Genomic DNA, 25,739 nt, shown 5'->3' with positions numbered 1-25,739 from the left:
CAAGAAAAGAAGTGGGTTAGGCATTTGCTAGATGTCGAATCTCAATGCCACTGGTTTTAAGAGGGAACGAAGGCAGGGTCACAACCTCTATGCCCTCACTTAGGAACATGAGGAGGCACAGGGCACATGTGCCGCGCTGACTGACACTGATGTTCAAAAGAGTCTGATCTTATGCACATGAGACACACGTACACCTACAGTGGGATTGACACTAAGAAGCATCAAAGGAGAAATGCCCCTTATGAAGTTTATGCTAGGACAATGGGACAGGTACATTATCCTAGCATAACTCACCAAAAATCTATTACTTCTAGTCCAAATATATTTTTCTATCCATTGCTCCCACATACCAATTAAACACCTCAATTCACTGAATGTGCAAGCATTTGTTGCTTTTGTACAGTGGATGGAACAGAAGTTATTGTACCTGCTGTAAAATACAAACATTGCAGATATCTAAATACGATGATTTATCCCATACTGCATGAAAATGATAAAAAAAAAAGAGTAAAACATTATGAGGTACACATGCAGCTGAAGTGAAGACAGATGAAGATTCAAGAGAGTTTTAATAATCCTCCTCTAATGAGGTAAATTTATAGTCTTACAAAAGTGGTGTAAAGAAGTTATCAACAGCCCAGCTTACTTGTGCGTTAAGGGTCTTAAACACACTTAGGTGGATTTTCAACCATAAAAGTCCTCCTTTGGTATCTCAGAATTTTCCAAGTAGTAGTTATTTCTATATCTTTCTCTACCCCAAGCCCAGAGGCACATCACAATTTATTGCCTGAATTGAAGGAGGAAAAGGAAAAAAATGTACTTTTGGATGAGGAAGTAGTATAGAAGATGGGAATATTCTGGTATAAAACATTATATGCTACATAAATAAAATATGGTACTGCTTATAAGTAAATATGTAATGTAATTCCTAACCATAATCACCTCTTAAGGAATATAACACTCCAGTTGGAGAGGATAACTGACAGGTGGTATGTTTGCTGGTATTTGTCAGGAGTATTTGGAACACTGACAGTAATATTAACCACAATCCATTTCAGTTGCTTTGGTTTATCATTGTGTGACTGATGTTAAAAACAATGTCATCAGAAGCTGCTTATATAAAGTGTGGGTTTAACCTATACATTGCAGTTATTTAAATCTGTACTAACTGTGCAGAACTAGTTAATATATAAACAAGGCCGCCACCTAGGTTTGTCGATCAAAGTGATAAACATTTAAAGTTATAATATTTAGGCATGGATATAATAGGTAATAAATATAAACCAGTGTACTATACATATTTTAGTGCCAAAAAATCAACACTGTTTTGAACATAAATTCACTGACCGATATATTATTTCACATTTTAAATTACAATAATTATTTCAATGCATTACTTGATCAGAACTAACGCTGTAAATTTAATAGTGTGGAGGTACAAAACAAAAAAAAGGTAATTAATAACTTCCTGTGGACCAATAAATTTTTTACCATGTACAAGAGGTCCAAAATATTCCTTCATCAGGTAACCTTTGCCCAAAGCTTGCATTTTTATTTGTTTTGATGTTTTAACAAAAATTTCCCTTGTTTATTCTTTTTTTCTGTATCAAAATAACTACAAACATTCTGAAGTTGTATTTGTTAAAACCATGTGAATGTTAAATGAAAAGTGTTACCAGAGCCTCATAACTTGAAATATTTTCAAAAGTCTTTTACAGTTTAAAGTTCATAATAGTAAAAATAATTATGCTTTGATTTTTAATCTCCCTTCCCAAAATTAAAGAATGACATGCAGTGTAAGATCCATAATGTACTGTCTTTACATATTATCTTCCATTCCAGCAGTGGTTATTAACAACATGCTGCTGGCTAATGCTGTTTGATCAAGTACTGTGAACCTACCACCAGAGAGAAAGAAAAGGTTCAGAATATAACCTATATGTGGGCCATGCAGCTAGAAAGATCTATACAGCAACCAAGATCTGAATTACTGCATCTGTAACATATAGACGGCATATTCATTCTTGTATCTGTTGCAGAGCACATCAAAAGCACTGGCATTCATCAGAAACAGCACTTAAAATTTAACAGATAAAGAAGTGTTGTCTGATCAACAGCAGTTAAACACTGATAGGTAAAGGAAGATGCATGTTAGGTATATACATACATACACTATCCAAATAGTGATAGGAGACAACGGCAATAAATCACCACTCAATGGTAAAATGTTACTAAGAATTTAATATGCTGTCTGAAAGTGGACTTGCAACAGGAACAAGATTACTTTTACTTTTTTCTTTTTTAATTAACACATTACTATCTTCCCTAGATAGCATGTCTATCTGTTTTATTATCCTTTGGGATAATTTTTTTTTAAATATTCTCAAATGCTTATGCCAAGGACAGTAAGAGGTATCTCTCGTACACAAGACCACCATTCCCTTTGGACTTGTATTATTTGGCCATCCAACCAGGAAGAGAATTCTTGCTTTACCCATGGCTAAAAAAATATTTAGCAATCTTCAACATCACTGTCACCAAAAGTAAACAGACTATACCATCACTCAATGCATAAACAAGAGTGATCCCTAAGAGTGATGGGGGCTAGTATAGTGCCCAGCATAAGTTAGAGCAGCTTTAGGGTTGCTTTAAGCTGCAATGGCAGGTAATAGCCTCCACAGGGACACTAGCTGTGTATTCTCAGAATACGCTTTCCTCGGATACAACTCCTGTATCTTGGAGGTATAGTGAGTGACTGTGCTGACTTTATACTCCTTAAGGATTTTTCCATACTTGAGAAGTCCTCAGCTACCCAGTTTGGGGAGCTTTACAATACTTTTGTGCTGGAAAAGTAAAAAAAAAAGTTTCTCAGGAGGCACAACCTTGCTCATTAGGTCAATGCTGAAATGGAAAACATGGACTCACTGTATTTTAAGTAAGCATGATGGACACAAGACAATAAAATGAAATCTTTCAGTTCTCTGACCACAGTTACAGAAGCACTGGTCATGATACCATACTTAAGGATAAGTTCCATTTTGCACTTAAATGCAGGGATTCAACTTCTATTTTATTAAGAAAAACACACACTGTATCCTTCCCAAACTAACAGTACTTTAAGTACAAAATGAATTTTCAGAGAACTTACAAGTAAATCTGTTAGGTTATGAATTAAAAGATTGATTAAAAACCAAGTCCTTTAAAAATTTTAGTATCTTTGCCAGTCTTTTTTTGGTGCCAAAGTATCGTAATAATAGAAAACAAAAGTAGTATAAGGGCCCTACCATCAATCAAACCCTAACCCCGCCCCTAACCCCGCCCCTTGACCCCCTCTAGTCCCTCCCACCTGTCACCGGAAGTCCCACCCTATGGGGGTATTACTTCCGGGGTCAAGATGGCCACATGACCGGAAGCAAAGTGGGTCATGTGACCCCTCTAAGAACTCCTCCCACCACCCTCTACCAATCAGGAGGGGTTCTCCCGAAAGGACCACCCCAAGAGGAGATTTGACCAATCAGGGCAACTTCCGGGGGCGGGTGACCTATCTAGAAGTGGGTCATGTGACCCTCTAAGAACTCCTCCCACCACCCTCTACCAATCAGGAGGGTTTCCTCCCAAAAGGACCACCCCAAAAGGAGATTTGACCAATCAGGGCCAACTTCCGGGGGCGGGTGACCTATCTAGAAGTGGGGCATGTGACCCCTCTAAGAAACTCCTCCCACCCACCCTCTACCAATCAGGAGGGGTTTCCTCCCGAAAGGACCACCCCGAGAGGAGATTTGACCAATCAGGGCGACTTCCGGGGGTGGATGACCCCGTCTAGAAGAGGGTCATGTGACCCCTCTAAGAACTCCTCCCACCACTCTCTACCAATCAGGAGGGGTTTCCTCCCGAAAGGACCACCCCGAGAGGAGATTTTGACCAACCGGGGTGACCCCTCTAAGAACTCCTCCCAAGGCCCTCCGCCAACCCGAGTGCAGCACCAATACCCCATAAGTACCAGCGCCGAACAGAGGAGGCCATTTTTCTTACCAAGGACACGTGTTTTAGAAAGCGTGGAAAGGCTGCTCAGAGGAAAACATGGACTCCTTTACCACCCCCGTTAGAACTTCGGACTTTGTTTTGGACCCAAGCACCATACTTATGTGGCGCAGGACCTACACCAGCGACAGTTCTGAGGAGGAGGAGGGAACGATCGAGAGGAGCCCTTTGGCCGACCAGTTGATGGATACGTCGGAAACCGACCAGAAACCCCTCGTGAGGCACCCTGAGGAGCCTGATGACCTCTCTTTGTCCACCCCCTCAGATCGCCGCTTGGGAGAGTCACCGGTGGACAAGGCAAATGGAAAAGATGGCGCTCAGGTAAATGAATGATTAAGAAATGGCGGTAGAGGAGGGGGTGGGTAATGAAGCTAGGAACCGGGGGTTTGCATAAATTAAAAAAAATCCCAGCAGCTGGGGTACTTACTTACTCTGTTTCTTTTTCTGAAAATTTTTCAGGAGCTCGACGATGCCTTTCTGGAGGCCTTTAAGAACTTGCGCGTCAGCTGTTTTACTGCTATCCGAGAGACAGATCTGAAGCCGAAATCACAAAATGGAAGAATGAAACAGCTCAGACTCCCTTATGGAAGCAGTTAAGGCGTCCATTTTACAGGCGGCTGTAAAAGATCATGTTAAACCAGGCAATTAATAAAATGTATTTAAATGTGTCAATATGAGCGTGTCCCCTTTTATACTTGTGGTAGTAAAAGACGGTACCAGTAACAGTCATGTCTACACCGACAGCTCTGTTAAAGAAAATATATTACAATCCCAGGGAAGTTGGGAGCTTTGGCGGAGTGAACCCTCTTTTTCAAGTGGCCAGAAAGCATAGTAAAACTTTAAATAGAAGACAGGTAACAGCTTGGCTTTCAGACCAGGATGCTTACACTTTACACAAACCAGCTCGAATACATTTTAAAAGAAACAAGACTATTGTTTCAGATGTGGATGCACAGTGGCAGGCAGATTTGGTGGATATGCATCAGTTCTCCAAACACAACAATGGCTTTAAGTACATCTTAACAGTGATAGACATTTTATCCAAATATGCCTGGGCCTTATGCCTAAAAGACAAGACAAGTGGTGAGGTATCCAAGGCCTTTAAAGCTATTTTCAGCGAAGGTCGCGTGCCTCAAAAATTACAAACCGATCGGGGGAAAGAATTTTTAAACAAACCTTTAAGTGGACTGTTAAAGCAGCATGGGGTCACCATTTTCTTACTAATAATGAAGTCAAAGCAGGGGTTGTGGAGCGATTTAACAGAACTTTAAAAACTAGGATGTGGAGATATTTTACAGCCCATAACACCTTTCGCTACATTGACGTCTTACCTGACTTTATAAAGAGTTATAACCAGAGCTTTCACAGGACTATACGTACCAGACCCATAGATGTTAACCCTTCAAATTCTCTGAAGGTGTGGAAAACGGTTTACGGAGACAGTTTTAAAATAAAACAGGTTGTTCCCCCTTTTAGAAAAGGCGATCACGTGAGACTATCTAAAACCAAAGGCGCTTTTGAAAAAGGTTATGAACAGACGTTTACCGATGAGATATTCATAGTGGATGAAGCCTTAACCAGGGGCCGAAGACCTGTATACCGATTAAAAGATTATGAAGGTGAGGCAGTTACTGGATCTTTTTACCCTGAAGAATTACAAAAAGTAAACCCCAAACGAGACAGGATTTACAGGATTGAAAAATTCTAGCGGAGAAAGGAAAAGGGAGAAAAAAACACTTACTGGTAAAATGGTTGGGTTGGCCTGATAAGTTTAACAGCTGGGTGGAAGCTTCTCAACTCTGTGACATTTAGAGACAAACCAAAGAGAGAGAAAAAAAAAAAACAATTCCTCCTGCAAAGACAGATAGAAGAAAAAATAATAATGAGCGACGGAGGGTTTTACATCACTTTGCCCAGCAATGCCAGCTCTGCAGTTTTTCCCCAAAACACCATCTCGAACTTTACAATACGGCTAATTAAGCCCTTGGATCTCCCAGGTGCCTGGGAGGTGGGGTTAGTGGACATACAATACCCGCACAGCTGGAATACTATCAATGAAGACACCCCTTTTGAAATTACCTTTGAAGATACGAAGTGGAATTTCATCCTACGACGAGGTTATTACTCGACCATACCTGAATTACTGGAGCATATGAACAGCACCATGGCTCGTCACCAAGGACCGCCTGAGATGGTCATGAACTACGACCCTGTAGGTAGAAAAGTGAGACTTAAATCTACCAATTTTAACTATGGGTTTTCTACTGGCGGGGAACTAGCTAACATTTTGGGTTTGGGCCCAAAACGCAATGTCCAAAAATTTTCCTTCTCGGCAGACATTACAGGGGGTTTTAACTCCTTGTATCTGTACACGGATATTGTAGAACACCAGTTTGTGGGGGACTTTTCTGTTCCCCTGTTACGCTGCGTCCCTGTCCAAGGAAGGAACAATGAGTTTGTTACCATCACCTATGATAAACCTCATTACGTTCCTGTTAGTAAACACCACATCGACACCATTACCATTGAAATAAAGACAGATCAGAACAGACATGTCTCATTTCGCTTCGGCAAGGTGATCATCAAGCTGCATTTGCGACCGCGGAGAGAGCGAGGTTTCTAAAAAGCAAAAAAAAACACTATTATGGCGATCATAAAAAATTATGGCGACCCCACCATCTACAGGAACTATTACAAAGCCCAGGCTGGATACGCCCTTCCTGGATATCATGGGGCCCCCGTGATGTACGGGGCTGGTGTGGGTGGAATATTTCGTAGCCTCTTTCGAAAAGCTGTACCGCTTTTGAGGAGGGGGCTAGAGATTATTAAGCCCCACGTAAAAACCGCCGCTCAAACATAGCTAAAGATGTGGTAGGTCATGTCTCCCGTGCTGTTCTGGAGAAGGTGGGGAATACAGCTTCACAGGAAGGATCAGGGCTGATGTACATTAAAAGGAGGAAGAAAAGAAAGAGAAATACGTCATACCCGAGACGCACAGGTCCCCCAAAACCTTTTAAAAGAAGGGCTTTGACACGCAGAGCCGGCCATAAACGAAAGTCCAAGAAGCAGCCTGGGCAAAAGAGGAGACGCGCTCTGCCTGGTAAAAGAGACATATTTTAATCAATATGGCTTTTGTTCACTGCGGGTCTGAAGAGTGCACCAAATCCGAACTAGACTTGTTTCAAATAGCCCCTACGCAGACCAGCATCGAGAAAAGCATTTACATCGAGGTGCCACCTCTATCGGCCGTTACGGAGTCTGCCCCCATTGACTTTTTTATAGCAGGGAATGGCATAGATTATATGGATTTAAACAACACGCTGCTTTACCTGTGTTGCAAGATTGTAAAAGGAGACGGAACTGAACTTGCTGCGGACGCCGAAGTGGGCCTGGTGAATTACCCCGTGGCCTCTATTTTCAGTCAGTTGGATGTTACGCTGGGAGACCGCCTTGTAAGCCAAAGCAACAACTGTTACCCTTACAGGGCCTTTATAGAATCAGTGCTCAATTACAGCGATGACACCCTCGCCACGCAATTTTCTGCCGGCCTGTTTTACAAAGACACTGCTGGACAACATGAAAAAACAGAGTTGGATGGAGAGAATCTAGGGTTTGTGAAGCGTGCAAAGCTGACGGCCCAGAGCAGAACGGTAGAGCTGCTGGGCCATCTACACAGTGACCTGTTTTTTCAAGAAAAACTTTTGTTAAACGGAGTGGATGTGAAAATTAAACTGACACGCAGTAAAGACGCCTTCTGTTTAATGGGCAGTGCGGCTGAAGGCTTTAAACTGCGCATTGTATCAGCGTCCCTTTTTGTGAAGAAAGTACGGGTGGCCCGGGTGTCCGTTTGGGGCATGCAGAGGCCCTGCTTGCCGCTAATGCTAAATACCCCGTGGACCGTGTGGGAATGAAAGTGTTTAGCATCCCTGCAGGCAGCAGGGTCAGTAACCAGGAAAACCTGTTCTTGGGACAGTTACCCAAAATGCTTGTCCTAGGATTTGTGGATAACGATGCCTTTAGCGGCAGTTACACTAAAAATCCCTTTCATTTTAAACATTACGATATTAATTTTGTGGCCCTGTATGTGGATGGTGAACAGGTACCGACCAAGCCTCTGCAACCGGACTTTGAGGCAGGACGCTGCGTGAGAGAATACATGAATCTGGTACAGACAGCTGGTAAACACATGAAAGATCGTTCTCTGTTAATCGACCGTGAGGAGTTTGCACAGGGTTACACCTTGTTTGCCTTTGACCTGTCTCCCGACCAGGAATGCGCAGATCACTATTCCCTGATTAAAACTGGGAACCTGAGAGCAGAAATACGGTTTGGAAGGGCTTTAACGGTTACCGTCAATATGATTGTGTATGGAGTTTTTGACAACGTCATAGAAATAAATCAAAGAAGAAATGTTCTGTTTGACTACATGTGAACATGGACACCGTGCAGCTCTCACGTGTCTTATCAACGGATCCTTACACAAAAAAGAATTTTTTAGATGTGTTCCCTTGTGATTGGCTCCCTGGAAGCAAGCTGTCTCAGAGGCCCGTAGGTTTGGTGGTGAACACGCATCCACACAACCAACCGGGTGAACACTGGCTCGCCCTGTATCTGGCGGAGCATAACCATGGAGAGTTTTTTGACTCATATGGGCAACCCCCGAACAGTGTGTTGTTTCCTAAAAGCATTATGAAATTTTTAAACAAAAATGCCACAGACATGGTGTTTCACAATAGACAATTACAAGACCCCCGCTCCGTCGCCTGTGGCTATCACTGCGTGTTTTTTTTACATCATCGTAGCAAGGGTTTATCTTTTGACCGGATTTTAAAATTGTATTCTGACGACTTAGTGCAAAATGACCGGATGGTGATAAATTTTGTAAAAAATAAATTTAAATTTTTGGGCATGCCTAGCCTTGCTCAAAACATGTTTCAACAAGCCCAGACATGTGTATCTTGTAATGATTTTTATAGCCATGTTACCCAATAAAGCACCCCAGGTTAGGGGTTTAAAGAAATTGATGTTTGTCTGTTTTTTAAATGACCAATTGAAAAAATTACACAGATTTTTAAAAAAAAAATCTAGAAATGTTTTATTTAAAGCAAAACATTACAAGTTTTAAAATTTTTAGAATGTGAAAAACGTTACACACTGAGCCATTGGGCTCTTTTAGCCAATCTTTTTTTTTTTTTTATAGGGCAAAAAAGGGGTCACGGATTCCTGATCCACCCCGGTGTCAGCAGTCGAGGCCTTGAGGCGTTCCAAAAGGTCTCTGTTGGCTGCATTGCCCATGACAGAAGATGGTACGTTCAGTTCCGCCATGGCATTCATAAACACATCCCATCCTTTAGGTACACGTTTGCTAGGTACAGAGCGAGTTTGGGTGACAGCCCTGACTAAGTCAAGCATGTTAGAACCATTAACCACAGAGCCTTGTACACAAAAGACCCTTTATCATTCCATGAAGAGAGATTTTTATCCTGCCCCAGTTTATTTAGCAATACTATTGCATTTTTTTTATAACGCTTATTCACATTATCCAGCACCTCCTGAGCAACAGAGTCTGAGTTCTTTGGTGTTTCTGGGGGTTTGGCAGTTACGCTTTGTTCCTGTTCCGGTAGAAACAGACTTATTTTCCCTTTATCCGCATCACTTTGCTTCACGTACGTTAGGTACCTTTGAAGCACGGCGCTGTAAAGTTTAGCCTTTTCGTATTCGGCCAGGTCAGTTCTTTGAAGAACAGACTTCATTTCAGCATCCAGTAAGCGAGTTGCTGCTGTTCTGATATTTTCCTCTGCTGGAGGGGGAGCCCTTAATTGCTCCAACTGGTGGCTGGGCACCAGGTACATTTTTTCTGCATACTCCATTATCGATTAGTTAAAAGCCCTGTTATCAGGGGGATAGCAAAACTTAACAGAGGCCCAATAAACCCCCCAGACTGCTTTACCAGATGCTTTTTTCTTTTAAGTGAAACGCTCTTATTACACAAAGTTTTTATAAGCGTGCGTTTCTTTTTCAACACACGCACTTGATTTTGTGTTAAAGGTATGTTTCCTTTTAAGGTATTGAGCGCTATTTCTGAGATGGCCACTACTAGATCGTCAGAGGCCGAACACAGAATAGCCTTCCTTTGCTGCGGGGACGATTTGCTAAGTAATTTTAAAAGGCCCAGGTTTCTCTTCACGCAGCTAGACATGTTTTCAGTCAGCAGTCCCAGCTGTTAAAAAGGGACCTGCCGATAAGTCATTTCTTTTTATATCCAGCTGTTTTTTTTAAAGTATAAACCACTGGCCAGTCTGGAGGGAAAAGACCGGTTCTTAGTCTATAAGCTTCCGGTGTGGAAGCATTTAAATCCACCACCAGGTAGCCATAAGGTCTTTTGGTAGCATCCTCAAAAGCTTCTAGAAAGAATTGAGCTTTGCCAGGGTACATTTGCCGAGCGAGCGTAGCAATTTGTAATTTATCCCTGGGGTTTTTGAATAGAACCATGTACTTTGTGTTTAGGTTAATTGTGCGACTCTTTTTTCCCTGACAAAATACGTTCTGAACTATATACATAATGCTCAGGTTTCTGTGATGCACGTACTTGGTAAAAGCTTTCTCGATTTCACCGCTTTCACAAGCAGAGTTCATCAGATCGTCTATGATAACCATATTTACTTTATTAGTAGGAAACAAACTGTCATCATCCAAAGCATCAGGCAACCCCTCCATAAAATTGATAAAGGGATATTTACAGAGCAGTTCTTTATACAGAGGTTGCCAACAACTATAACACCACACGATATTCTCAGGCATAACAGATAGTGTTTGTTTGGCATTATTCAACACATTTTTTATAAAGTAACTTTTTCCGCAGTTGCTAGGCCCCGCAAGAATTGCGGAAAAGGGGTGTTTCCACCTCGTATCCATTTTTTTCAAAAGCCGTAGGGCAGGGTTTTAAAACCTTTTCCTAGGACCCTCTTGTTATAAACCACTTTTTGTGTTTTTTTAAGGGTTTTTGTTTCTATTTGCCACTGGTTTTTGTTTCTTACAATAGAGGGCTGCTGCACCTCTATCTTTTTTGAGGTGTTTTCGTTATCTCGCAGGCCCGTGCAGTAGTCCAGGACTAGATCTTTTAAACTTTCAAAGTTGATTTTTTCACAGTTTGCTACGTTTAGGGTAATACCTTTGACTTTTATACAGGCCTTTCCTCCAGACAACTTATACCCATACGTTTTTGGGCCTGCCGACACTGACTCGGTGATATTTGTGAAAAGGGAGGGTGCCTGGAATCCCCCTTTGGGGGATTATTTAGGGGAACTCACAAGTGAGCTCCCGCCAGATCAACACATCACCGAGTTTGTGTCGGAGCATGTTTTGAGCAAGGCTAGGCATGCCCAAAAATTTAAATTTATTTTTTACAAAATTTATCACCATCCGGTCATTTTGCACTAAGTCGTCAGAATACAATTTTAAAATCCGGTCAAAAGATAAACCCTTGCTACGATGATGTAAAAAAAACACGCAGTGATAGCCACAGGCGACGGAGCGGGGGTCTTGTAATTGTCTATTGTGAAACACCATGTCTGTGGCATTTTTGTTTAAAAATTTCATAATGCTTTTAGGAAACAACACACTGTTCGGGGGTTGCCCATATGAGTCAAAAAACTCTCCATGGTTATGCTCCGCCAGATACAGGGCGAGCCAGTGTTCACCCGGTTGGTTGTGTGGATGCGTGTTCACCACCAAACCTACGGGCCTCTGAGACAGCTTGCTTCCAGGGAGCCAATCACAAGGGAACACATCTAAAAAATTCTTTTTTGTGTAAGGATCCGTGATAAGACACGTGAGAGCTGCACGGTGTCCATGTTCACATGTAGTCAAACAGAACATTTCTTCTTTGATTTATTTCTATGACGTTGTCAAAAACTCCATACACAATCATATTGACGGTAACCGTTAAAGCCCTTCCAAACCGTATTTCTGCTCTCAGGTTCCCAGTTTTAATCAGGGAATAGTGATCTGCGCATTCCTGGTCGGGAGACAGGTCAAAGGCAAACAAGGTGTAACCCTGTGCAAACTCCTCACGGTCGATTAACAGAGAACGATCTTTCATGTGTTTACCAGCTGTCTGTACCAGATTCATGTATTCTCTCACGCAGCGTCCTGCCTCAAAGTCCGGTTGCAGAGGCTTGGTCGGTACCTGTTCACCATCCACATACAGGGCCACAAAATTAATATCGTAATGTTTAAAATGAAAGGGATTTTTAGTGTAACTGCCGCTAAAGGCATCGTTATCCACAAATCCTAGGACAAGCATTTTGGGTAACTGTCCCAAGAACAGGTTTTCCTGGTTACTGACCCTGCTGCCTGCAGGGATGCTAAACACTTTCATTCCCACACGGTCCACGGGGTATTTAGCATTAGCGGCAAGCAGGGCCTCTGCATGCCCCAAACGGACACCCGGGGCCACCCGTACTTTCTTCACAAAAAGGGACGCTGATACAATGCGCAGTTTAAAGCCTTCAGCCGCACTGCCCATTAAACAGAAGGCGTCTTTACTGCGTGTCAGTTTAATTTTCACATCCACTCCGTTTAACAAAAGTTTTTCTTGAAAAAACAGGTCACTGTGTAGATGGCCCAGCAGCTCTACCGTTCTGCTCTGGGCCGTCAGCTTTGCACGCTTCACAAACCCTAGATTCTCTCCATCCAACTCTGTTTTTTCATGTTGTCCAGCAGTGTCTTTGTAAAACAGGCCGGCAGAAAATTGCGTGGCGAGGGTGTCATCGCTGTAATTGAGCACTGATTCTATAAAGGCCCTGTAAGGGTAACAGTTGTTGCTTTGGCTTACAAGGCGGTCTCCCAGCGTAACATCCAACTGACTGAAAATAGAGGCCACGGGGTAATTCACCAGGCCCACTTCGGCGTCCGCAGCAAGTTCAGTTCCGTCTCCTTTTACAATCTTGCAACACAGGTAAAGCAGCGTGTTGTTTAAATCCATATAATCTATGCCATTCCCTGCTATAAAAAGTCAATGGGGGCAGACTCCGTAACGGCCGATAGAGGGTGGCACCTCGATGTAAATGCTTTTCTCGATGCTGGTCTGCGTAGGGGCTATTTGAAACAAGTCTAGTTCGGATTTGGTGCACTCTTCAGACCCGCAGTGAACAAAAGCCATATTGATTAAAATATGTCTCTTTTACCAGGCAGAGCGCGTCTCCTCTTTTGCCCAGGCTGCTTCTTGGACTTTCGTTTATGGCCGGCTCTGCGTGTCAAAGCCCTTCTTTTAAAAGGTTTTGGGGGACCTGTGCGTCTCGGGTATGACGTATTTCTCTTTCTTTTCTTCCTCCTTTTAATGTACATCAGCCCTGATCCTTCCTGTGAAGCTGTATTCCCCACCTTCTCCAGAACAGCACGGGAGACATGACCTACCACATCTTTAGCTATGTTTTGAGCGGCGGTTTTTACGTGGGGCTTAATAATCTCTAGCCCCCTCCTCAAAAGCGGTACAGCTTTTCGAAAGAGGCTACGAAATATTCCACCCACACCAGCCCCGTACATCACGGGGGCCCCATGATATCCAGGAAGGGCGTATCCAGCCTGGGCTTTGTAATAGTTCCTGTAGATGGTGGGGTCGCCATAATTTTTTATGATCGCCATAATAGTGTTTTTTTTTGCTTTTTAGAAACCTCGCTCTCTCCGCGGTCGCAAATGCAGCTTGATGATCACCTTGCCGAAGCGAAATGAGACATGTCTGTTCTGATCTGTCTTTATTTCAATGGTAATGGTGTCGATGTGGTGTTTACTAACAGGAACGTAATGAGGTTTATCATAGGTGATGGTAACAAACTCATTGTTCCTTCCTTGGACAGGGACGCAGCGTAACAGGGGAACAGAAAAGTCCCCCACAAACTGGTGTTCTACAATATCCGTGTACAGATACAAGGAGTTAAACCCCCTGTAATGTCTGCCGAGAAGGAAAATTTTTGGACATTGCGTTTTGGGCCCAAACCCAAATGTTAGCTAGTTCCCCGCCAGTAGAAAACCCATAGTTAAAATTGGTAGATTTAAGTCTCACTTTTCTACCTACAGGGTCGTAGTTCATGACCATCTCAGGCGGTCCTTGGTGACGAGCCATGGTGCTGTTCATATGCTCCAGTAATTCAGGTATGGTCGAGTAATAACCTCGTCGTAGGATGAAATTCCACTTCGTATCTTCAAAGGTAATTTCAAAAGGGGTGTCTTCATTGATAGTATTCCAGCTGTGCGGGTATTGTATGTCCACTAACCCCACCTCCCAGGCACCTGGGAGATCCAAGGGCTTAATTAGCCGTATTGTAAAGTTCGAGATGGTGTTTTGGGGAAAAACTGCAGAGCTGGCATTGCTGGGCAAAGTGATGTAAAACCCTCCGTCGCTCATTATTATTTTTTCTTCTATCTGTCTTTGCAGGAGGAATTGTTTTTTTTTTTTTTCTCTCTTTGGTTTGTCTCTAAATGTCACAGAGTTGAGAAGCTTCCACCCAGCTGTTAAACTTATCAGGCCAACCCAACCATTTTACCAGTAAGTGTTTTTTTTCTCCCTTTTCCTTTCTCCGCTAGAATTTTTTCAATCCTGTAAATCCTGTCTCGTTTGGGGTTTACTTTTTGTAATTCTTCAGGGTAAAAAGATCCAGTAACTGCCTCACCTTCATAATCTTTTAATCGGTATACAGGTCTTCGGCCCCTGGTTAAGGCTTCATCCACTATGAATATCTCATCGGTAAACGTCTGTTCATAACCTTTTTCAAAAGCGCCTTTGGTTTTAGATAGTCTCACGTGATCGCCTTTTCTAAAAGGGGGAACAACCTGTTTTATTTTAAAACTGTCTCCGTAAACCGTTTTCCACACCTTCAGAGAATTTGAAGGGTTAACATCTATGGGTCTGGTACGTATAGTCCTGTGAAAGCTCTGGTTATAACTCTTTATAAAGTCAGGTAAGACGTCAATGTAGCGAAAGGTGTTATGGGCTGTAAAATATCTCCACATCCTAGTTTTTAAAGTTCTGTTAAATCGCTCCACAACCCCTGCTTTGACTTCATTATTAGTAAGAAAATGGTGAACCCCATGCTGCTTTAACAGTCCACTTAAAGGTTTGTTTAAAAATTCTTTCCCCCGATCGGTTTGTAATTTTTGAGGCACGCGACCTTCGCTGAAAATAGCTTTAAAGGCCTTGGATACCTCACCACTTGTCTTGTCTTTTAGGCATAAGGCCCAGGCATATTTGGATAAAATGTCTATCACTGTTAAGATGTACTTAAAGCCATTGTTGTGTTTGGAGAACTGATGCATATCCACCAAATCTGCCTGCCACTGTGCATCCACATCTGAAACAATAGTCTTGTTTCTTTTAAAATGTATTCGAGCTGGTTTGTGTAAAGTGTAAGCATCCTGGTCTGAAAGCCAAGCTGTTACCTGTCTTCTATTTAAAGTTTTACTATGCTTTCTGGCCACTTGAAAAAGAGGGTTCACTCCGCCAAAGCTCCCAACTTCCCTGGGATTGTAATATATTTTCTTTAACAGAGCTGTCGGTGTAGACATGACTGTTACTGGTACCGTCTTTTACTACCACAAGTATAAAAGGGGACACGCTCATATTGACACATTTAAATACATTTTATTAATTGCCTGGTTTAACATGATCTTTTACAGCCGCCTGTAAAATGGACGCCTTAACTGCTTCCATAAGGGAGTCTGAGCTGTTTCATTCTTCCATTTTGTGATTTTCGGCTTCAGATCTGTCTCTCGGATAGCAGTAAAAACAGCTGACGCGCAAGTTCTTAAAGGCCTCCAGAAAGGCATCGTCGAGCTCCTGAAAAATTTTCAGAAAAAGAAACAGAGTAAGTAAGTACCCCAGCTGCTGGGATTTTTTTTTAATTTATGCAAACCCCCGGTTCCTAGCTTCATTACCCACCCCCTCCTCTACCGCCATTTCTTAATCATTCATTTACCTGAGCGCCATCTTTTCCATTTGCCTTGTCCACCGGTGACTCTCCCAAGCGGCGATCTGAGGGGGTGGACAAAGAGAGGTCATCAGGCTCCTCAGGGTGCCTCACGAGGGGTTTCTGGTCGGTTTCCGACGTATCCATCAACTGGTCGGCCAAAGGGCTCCTCTCGATCGTTCCCTCCTCCTCCTCAGAACTGTCGCTGGTGTAGGTCCTGCGCCACATAAGTATGGTGCTTGGGTCCAAAACAAAGTCCGAAGTTCTAACGGGGGTGGTAAAGGAGTCCATGTTTTCCTCTGAGCAGCCTTTCCACGCTTTCTAAAACACGTGTCCTTGGTAAGAAAATGGCCTCCTCTGTTCGGCGCTGGTACTTATGGGGTATTGGTGCTGCACTCGGGTTGGCGGAGGGCCTTGGGAGGAGTTCTTAGAGGGGTCACCCCGGTTGGTCAAAATCTCCTCTCGGGGTGGTCCTTTCGGGAGGAAACCCCTCCTGATTGGTAGAGAGTGGTGGGAGGAGTTCTTAGAGGGGTCACATGACCCTCTTCTAGACGGGGTCATCCACCCCCGGAAGTCGCCCTGATTGGTCAAATCTCCTCTCGGGGTGGTCCTTTCGGGAGGAAACCCCTCCTGATTGGTAGAGGGTGGTGGGAGGAGTTCTTAGAGGGGTCACATGACCCACTTCTAGATAGGTCACCCGCCCCCGGAAGTTGCCCTGATTGGTCAAATCTCCTTTTGGGGTGGTCCTTTTGGGAGGAAACCCCTCCTGATTGGTAGAGGGTGGTGGGAGGAGTTCTTAGAGGGGTCACATGACCCACTTCTAGATAGGTCACCCGCCCCCGGAAGTTGCCCTGATTGGTCAAATCTCCTCTTGGGGTGGTCCTTTCGGGAGGAAACCCCTCCTGATTGGTAGAGGGTGGTGGGAGGAGTTCTTAGAGGGGTCACATGACCCACTTTGCTTCCGGTCATGTGGCCATCTTGACCCCGGAAGTAATACCCCCATAGGGTGGGACTTCCGGTGACAGGTGGGAGGGACTAGAGGGGTCAAGGGGCGGGGTTAGGGGCGGGGTTAGGGTTTGATTGATGGTAGGGCCCTTATACTACTAACAAACACTTCACATTTTCCAAACAGTTAAAATTAATTGAAATATTGAGAATGTGTTATATTTGAAGAAATTAGGTTATAATTAAGAAATTAATAATGACTGGTATCAATTTGTATCATTATATAAGCTACAGAGAGGCTCATGTAATTCTTGCATTTGCCTTTCTAGCATCAGAGGTAACTCAACCAATCACCACCCTTTCCTCTGCAATTAATTTGCATGAAAATAATCTATTGGTTGTAACAACTCAGGGGTATGAGAGAGACTGATCACATGCACCCAGAGTTCTGAGTGATAGATTAGTGTCCAACTGTCACTTCTCAGTGCTTGAAAAGTTTCCCATGGCACTTTTATCTTGGCTTCGCTGCAGACTGAGGTGACACTTCTAACACTTGCCTCATGGAACCCAGAATAAGTCACCATGTCATTTCTCCACCTTAGCAAGAGAAGGTATTGCTGAAGCTTAAACTATACGACAGCTCCCTACTACACCAGTCTGTCTACCTTACCAGCAAACTCCTCAAGACTCTGTCTATCTAAACTTTACCTTGCAGGTAACATTCAGTGAACTCTAGTTCTCAAGCTTCCCTGAGACGTCCCTCTATAATATCCAGTCCCTCTCACTGGACACTCACGGAAACAGTACTGAGATGCTTTATAGTAAAACTAAGAATAAGTATATTAATAAAGAACATAGATTTAAGTGATACTAAGCAAAAGAAAAATAGAGACAGGTATAGTTACCAAAAAAAACAAAAAACCAAAACCCACACACTTTCTAGTGTCTAAAACCTAACTTTAGCGAGTGCAATCTTTCCCTAAGCAGCTTTCTCACTTACATCAAGCTATGAGCATGCCCAGCCCTTCAGGCCAGGGGTGGCTCCAGGCCTCAGCACACCAAGCACGTGCTTGGGACGGCACGCCGCGGGAGGCGCTCTGCCAGTCGCCGGGAGGGCGGCAGGCAGCTCCAGTGGACTTCCCGCAGGCGTGCCTGCGGAGGGTCCGCTGGTCCTGCGGCTCTCGTGGACCTCCCGTAGGCGTCTCTGCGGAGGGTCTGCTGGTCCCGCGGCTTCGGTGGAGCATCCGGAAGCACGCCTGCGGGACATCCACCAGAGCCGCGGGACCAGCGGACCCTCCACAGGGATGCCTGCGAGAGGTCCACCAGAGCCGTGGGACCGGCGACTGGCAGAGCGCCCCCCGCGGCATGCCACCGTGCTTGGGGCGGCGAAATGGCTAGAGCCGCCCCTGCTTCAGGCAGTAGGATCCACCATTCACAGAATCAGAAGGTGCTTATTTCTTTGTCCTTTGTGACAGATAACAGGAGAGTCCTTTTTCTTCAAAGTCCAGAAACCCCTTGAAATGTATTCTTTGAAAAGTAACGCTAGACAAAATTAAACAATCTGCTTGAAAATCTCAAGAAAAGTCAGGCTTTGCCCACAGCTTATGTGTTGTAAATTTAGGGAAGATGCACTCTGTTCTTTGTACAAAACAGAAAGGGAGGACTCCCCTGCTGCTTGTTCAGGCACCAAGTCCCTTCCTCATCCTCAGGTCAGTTTGGTTTTTTTTCAGTTGACTTAACCACTTTGTTTACAGTAGATGTAAATGTTCTTTCATTGTCCTTCGCTTGTAATCAAGTCAGGCAGCCAGAAATATACATTCCTTTGTCAAGGACAGGCTTGCTTATCAACTTCTTCCAAAACATATCTCCAGCAAACATACATAACTTTATTCACAACATGTACATACAACGTATAATGATATTTATAATGCCATCAGTTTTTACATGACACCTTACAAGTCACTGTATGGCTAAATATTTTGACAACCTTGTGTTGAGTGTGCCCTTTGCCAGTTCACATAAGTGGCTCTTAGGTTCACAACACTGGCAGGGAAAACTGAGGCAAGAGCACTACAGTGACATAATTAAGGGAAAATATGATAAAAATCGAATGTATCTTTAAAAGTCAATTTATTTTGATCAGGAATCTAAAATATTTAAATGGCTTAATTGCATGATTACTGCCTGGCATCACTACAGTACAGAATTAAGCTTGTTTCAGTGCTTTAACTGTGCATTTCTTACCTCGATATGTTTGGATTTCTTTTAATTGTACCCTTAACTCTCAATTTTTGGGGTTTATGCAGGTTGGTTCTGAACTAATTTTAACATCCCTGTAATATTTTTTAGCCTTCAAATAATATGCACTCATATTCAATTCCATTATAAGGTAGTTTTTCATCTAGAAATCAACAATAAAGTGTTCATTACATTGCAGATGGATTTTTTTCTACAACTAAAATTCCTTCAAAATATTGATTCTTTAACTTCAAAAGGGTTGTCAAATATAAAAATCTATGTGAGATTATTTGTCAAACATGTCAAGAAAGAATATTGTGAGCCAAATCAAGTTAGCTAGTCAAATTTATCAATTCTGTTGATTAGTATTATTATAGCACAATATGGTTTAGTTTTGCACTTGAAAGATTCCTCCCTTTCTGTTTTGTACAAAGAACAGAGTGCATCTTCCCTAAATTTACAACACATAAGCTGTGGTCAAAGCCTGACTTTTCTTGAGATTTTCAAGCAGATTGTTTAATAATTAATTAAAAAAATAGAAACAGTACAACATAGGATAAAAGGAAAAATAAGATGTTTAAAAATGTTTTCTCCTGTGTCCCTCACCTTTTTTAGATTCTTTTTGCTAGCAACTGACTGGTTCCTTTTCCTGTACACTTTCCATATAATTAAAACTCATCGTGATTAATATACATTTGAAGACATCAGGTTGCAATTAACTATCATTTTTTCCTCCAGCTTTCTGACTAAGTTAACCAGTTTCTTCTACCCAACATGGCTGCCTTTTGCTCCACATCACCAATTTTGGGGATCTGGAAGCAATTTTTCCCTCCAAGAAAGATTGGGAAGATGTTGGTGGGTTGCTTTGCCTTCACTGCAGTTCCGTGGTGGCCCAGTTTTAGACTAATAAAGAATAAAAATTTCAAAGTACTAAGTTCAATAAATTGAGTTCATAATAGTAACTTCTGACTATTATCCAGTGCAGGTCAGAGGCTCAAAGGCACCAGATCCCAGGGTAAACATGAGTAAGAATCTATGTGGTAACTCATGGACCCTATTAGCTTCTAGGAACAAAAAGGAGACCTTAATTGGGAGCAGTACACTTCTTATATGTACTGTTATCCCCAGTACAAAGGACAGAGGATTAAGAGGTAGGCAAATCCTAGCAGTTATGGGCCTACTCTGAATAATGCTAATATGGTATTGTTATTAATAATAATTTGTATTGCATATGGGCTTTTAATACCACACTAAACCCAAGTAAATATCTGATATTTAAGATCATGAAAAGGTGGGGGAGGAGCTGGTTTAAAGTTAAAGTGTTAATAAAGTTGTGGAATGCCATTTTAAATCCATCCCTGAGTCTGCATTTTATTCTCCTGAGTGTCATAACTGAACACCATTTTCTCCCATTGGTATTTTTCCAAATTGGCAGTAGTGTATGATTTTGGCATTGTAGGTGGGAGTAATATAAGAAATATTTCCCAAGAAGTTTTACTGTAAAATATCTATAAACATTCACATTTAAGAAAATGTTACAGAATAGAAACATCAGCAAGCTAAAGTTAGAATCTAGACACACATACATCTCACCAGTTAGAACTCCAGCAATGCTCATGTGTGCACACGAAATCACAAGGGAAGACCTCACAGAATCCCTCAATACTTACCTCTTAATGTAAATTTCTAAATATAATAATGGGAGCAAACCATTCTAACAGTTCTACAAGTAAATTAAGTGATATCCAGCAGTGGTTATGATCAGAATCATCTGACAGAATTATTTTGATGACATGACAAAACTTTATTGAAAGAAGGGCAGTGGATAATGGGGTGATTTTTACCTAGATCTCACCAAGACATTCAATAAACTAATGCAATAGAAATTTAAATAAAATTAGCAATTTTTGAGTCAGTCCTATAAAACGAAGACACACAGAAACCAGTTTAGAATACTATACTACCATATGGAAGTTAAGGTCTAGTATATGGAAGTTGCAAATAAATCATATAGTCCATGAGGCTGAATAAATGGAGAGAGCAAATATAAAACAAGAGATAATGACTCCATTGTATAAAGCTTAATGAGTCCACATTTGCAAATGCAATAAGGTACCCACATTTGTTCACTTAAGAAAGAATACCTTAACAGTTTGAATCAAGTACAAAAAAAGCAGCAAGACTAAATTTATGGGTATGGAGGAAGAGTTGTATGAAGAAAGGCATATTGAACTCTGGAGAGAAAAAAAGGGTACCTTCATTATAGTAGGTACTTACGGTACCTAAAGGGGACATCCAAAGGGACAGAGAAAATAGTCTTTTTTACACACTGGGAATAAGGACATGACCCAGGAAATACTTAAGGCATAACAGCATCACAGGATCTACCTACTAAGAAGAAGGGATTTTCATCAAAAACCCAATGAATGGACTTGGCTGATCTTTAGTCCTTACCAGCCATGCTTTTCTCTGTTAGTGTTTCTAACTTAAAAAGAAATGTTCAAACTAACTGCATGTATGTTCTACAACCGAAGGCATCTTCTATTAAAAATAGTCTTAAAATGATATCAGTGGAAATAATATGCATATCAATAACTCGTTTTCCCATAAAATACAGTTGGTCCTCTACCTATTAGCAGTACCTGTGTGTAAATATGATATTCTGCTAATGGTTGCACATTTAACAATATTAATATATCTCACAAGCAGGACTAATCCCCAGACAGATTTTTGCCCCAGATCCCTAAACGGCCCCATCAAGGATTGAACTCACAGCCCTCGGTTTAGCAGGCCAATGCTCAAACCACTGAGCTATCCCTCCCTTCAAAACAATTTAAGCTAGTGTGACAGTTACTGAAAACATATCATCTCTGATGACAAATACCTTTGACAAATCCCTGAAGTTGCTAGGAAGTGTAAGGTCCAACTCTTCTGATTCATAGTTAGTGATAACCCAGGGGAATACAGGATACTGATTTAAGTCATTGTAAGTACGTCCTGGTGAAAACAAAAACAACACTTTATTTAAAGGCAATAAAACAAAATACTGACCCTGGAGATATGATTTATTATATCATTTGATAACCACCAAAAGAAATGCTTTTTTATTATAAATCTTTTACAATTGCAATGTCTGAATTCTCTTTGTTGAAAAGGATATGAAAAAGTTTTATTGGATTGCCAGTATTCCATTTTAAATATTGCGGTCCATTCAACTTTAATTGTCAACTCTCTTGCACGCTATAAAAAGTGACAGTTAAATGCATTCATTTTTATATATATATATCTTTTTATTTTTTGTTTTTTGTACAGATCTATAATCTAATCTTCTAGCGTACTCTAAATTGAACTGACTATAAGAATAGAAAAGGCCAATGACCTTCGGGCATAGAAATAGAGTGGCAGATTCTCCATCCCAGCTGTGCAACACTTGGATGCACTGGAGAAGGGAGAGATACAGATATTAGATTTTGAGCTGCATGACACTGGCACAAGTCACATTCACCAACTGTCTGCCATCAGAAATTCACATGCATAAAGGGAATTCTCCACTAACCTTATGAACACTTAAAAACTTAGACTGAAAAATGTGGCCTGAAGTATTTAAATTTCATTTCTACATTTGTGCTTAATTTAGTCTATCAGTTAGACTAAACTAGTGAAAACAAAATATGCTACCAAAATTGTTTCTAGTTCTCATCTTGATGGATACATTGCAAAGTTATTATGTTTATATATCATGAAATTATAGTCTTTGCTTTTCATTGAATCCTAAAAGTTAGATAATTCAAACCATCTTCCTGCCAATGCAGGATTATTTCCAACACCACAGTTTCTAGTGTTTTGTCCAGTTTTCTTTTAAAAGTCTCAAGTGACAATTTCCACCACCGTCCCAGGGTGACTATTTCACAGCCTAATCTATCTCATTGCCAGGAAATGGTTTCTAATACTCAGCCTAAATTTTCTTTTCTTGGTTTCATCCCATTACCCCTAACAATGGCACAAACACACCACATTACATATTTTTCCTAAGGAAATTTACATTTATAGATTTATATAGCTCTTACTATTTCCTTATTAATCATTTCCTTCAAAGTCCCCTGAAAATTCTTTTTGTTCTTCTATGAACTCTCTCAGCTTCGTTAATCTCTGTCTTGCAGAGTGGGATGCTTCACACAGTACCACCTCCTGACTGCCTCAGGAAGGAGTAGGTTTACGTTGGTCGGGATATTGGAGCTTCCAGAGCCCATTCTTATAGACAAGCATAGCCTGGTCCATAGCCAAGCTCCAGAGTCAGGCCTTTTGAAATGCCACCTTGCCTGATGGGTGTAGGTGTGTGTTTAATAAAGGTAAAGGGAGCCTTGCTACCCCAAACATGAATAATTTAGCCTTCCCTTTGTTCCATAACATTATCTTTTTTACTCCTTCTAGTTTAAACAACAGGTACCACTACCTCACTTTGCTCTCTCGATACTGCATTACAAACCCTTTCCTCGGCAGGAAGGATTTTGGCCCATGAAATCATTCACTGGATGCACAAAATTTGTGTCATGGATCCCAAGCTAGTTTGCCTCAGGAAAGAGTTCAACTCATCTCATTTGGATGGCAAGCTTGCAATGAAATCACCTCAATCTTCTTATTTATAAAAGCTGCCAGCATCTTGGCATCTGTGAGGCAACGATTAATTAAGGACAGATTGATTTATGAATCGTGCTTTGTAGGTGTTTAGGTGTTTATTCCTAGCCATCATTTCCGTATTATCTAGGTCTGGAGCTATGCTAGCAGGTCTTTCAGTGTAGTCTAAGCCACAAATAATGTAGAGGGAATTGAGGGGTTTCATAATGCTTTGAGAGCAAGATATTTGGAAAATAATATTCCACATAGCTGTCCCAGCCTGTGTTCTTTTAATGATGTGCTGTTCTTTTATCCTTGACAACTTACTTCAGCATAGTGTCTTACATTAAGGCCTGGCCGGAATCTACTGGAATGGGATATACTAAATGAAGCATACACTAAGCATAGCTAAGCAGGATTTAAGACACTAGAGCAGGGGTTAGATCAGTTCCCTGATTGAGGAATAAATTAGCTGCGGGAGGAGATGGTTGGCCTTCCAGCACTGCAGTGGTTGTGAACTTGGCAAACCCTTTCCATATAACAATGACATTTGTTGCCCATGGGAGCATTCAGTCTCTCCAACTGAATGTTCATGATTCATCAGCAAATATGAGATTGCAATCATGTTTAGACCTTGGGATTAGGTGAACCTGTTTTGTCATAGGTAGATAGTTTTGTGAGTATTGAAAAGAGAATGGTAATAGCAAAGAGGCCACTATCTCCTCTCTGCCTTTCCACTACTGCCAGGACCTTCTGCACTTTGGGCTACCCTGTTCAAGTTCAGTTCAATGTAAACTCTTCTGCCTCTGATTATGAAGGGAAACCTGGATTATCATTGAAATGTTTTAATTTGAAAAAAGTATTATCTATAAGTTGCATGGGAAAAGGCCAATTTTTAGAAAGTTTACATGAAGGAGTGAATCTAACACTGAGTCATCATCCTCATGTCCTGAAGAAACTGTGCTACCAGTAACTGGTCCACTAATATTTTCCTTTCTGAAGCAGATCACTGAAGGAGTTTACATTACCTGCTATGGTGTTTAGAAACATCAGATATTCAAAGTTTGAAATTTCTCTGTGCTGCCACCGCTGGGTCATATTGGAAGCTTTGAAAATCTGACGTGGACTGGCCAAAGAAATGCGTCTGGAAAACAAAATCATTACAGTGAGAAAATTATACAAAGCCTTTTAAAAAGACCTGAAGCCTTTCTTTTGTACCTATCTACTTTTACTGCAAAACAGAGGAACACTCTTTTTACTTCTGGATTTCATAGCAGTGGAACTTTGGAGAGGGATCACATAGAAATATGAATATTTAAGTGCCTAAAATCTTCTTATGGGAAGAATAAGTACACTTAAATTGTTATATCATATATAGCACATAGACTATTGTTAATATTTTAGTTTATGATTACTAAATAAGAACAGGCTTGGGGCTTGTCTACATTAAAGGGCGCCAGAAGGATATGATTTGTAAAACATTCTAATGTTAACATGAACTAGGTACCTTTTGGAGTATGCCAGCAGGTTCTACACGGCAATCACAGCACATATTAAAGCGCTTTACAAATCAGACTCTTCTAATGAACTTTGCAAGGCAATTCTCCCTATACCTAGACCTTAAATCAGATGTAATTTACATCGAAAAATGCAGTAACATGTAACTGTAGGCATGTTTTATCTTAATGGTTAAAGTGCTATGCTAGATTTGTCTGGTGAAGTCCAGCTGCTATTTTGGAGATTTCTAAAGTTTATTTTCATGGTTTTATAACCTAATGAGAACAAAGGACTAAAAATCATTTGACAGCTGGATATTTTCATGTGCCATGATCTGAATTCTTGTGAACATTAAACACAAACCTCTATAGTTGTGCAAGCTCAACTAATCCAAGAGGTTGAAATGTGTTACTTCTACATGATTTATAGAGATGGTAAATT

At 41.5% G+C, this 25,739-nt stretch overlaps 1 protein-coding gene across 3 annotated transcripts in view; it reads right to left on the bottom strand.

Annotated features, from left to right (window-relative positions):
* LRBA (LPS responsive beige-like anchor protein) overlaps window positions 1-25,739 on the bottom strand; it is a 427,307-nt gene that overhangs the window by 12,908 nt on the left and 388,660 nt on the right. For all 3 annotated transcript variants that reach the window (XM_030563560.1, XM_030563562.1, XM_030563561.1), the window contains exons 43-44: window positions 24,830-24,945; window positions 22,072-22,184 (exon numbers count right to left, since the gene is read on the bottom strand). In XM_030563560.1, coding sequence (XP_030419420.1) covers window positions 22,072-22,184; window positions 24,830-24,945 — 229 coding nt within the window. The remainder of the gene's footprint in view (window positions 1-22,071; window positions 22,185-24,829; window positions 24,946-25,739) is intronic.

The sequence above is a fragment of the Gopherus evgoodei genome, chromosome 5 (genome assembly GCF_007399415.2).
Source record: "Gopherus evgoodei ecotype Sinaloan lineage chromosome 5, rGopEvg1_v1.p, whole genome shotgun sequence".
Lineage (NCBI taxonomy): Eukaryota > Metazoa > Chordata > Testudines > Testudinidae > Gopherus > Gopherus evgoodei.
The sequence above is the reverse complement of the archived record's forward strand: the minus strand, read 5'-3'. Positions and strand labels throughout refer to the sequence as shown.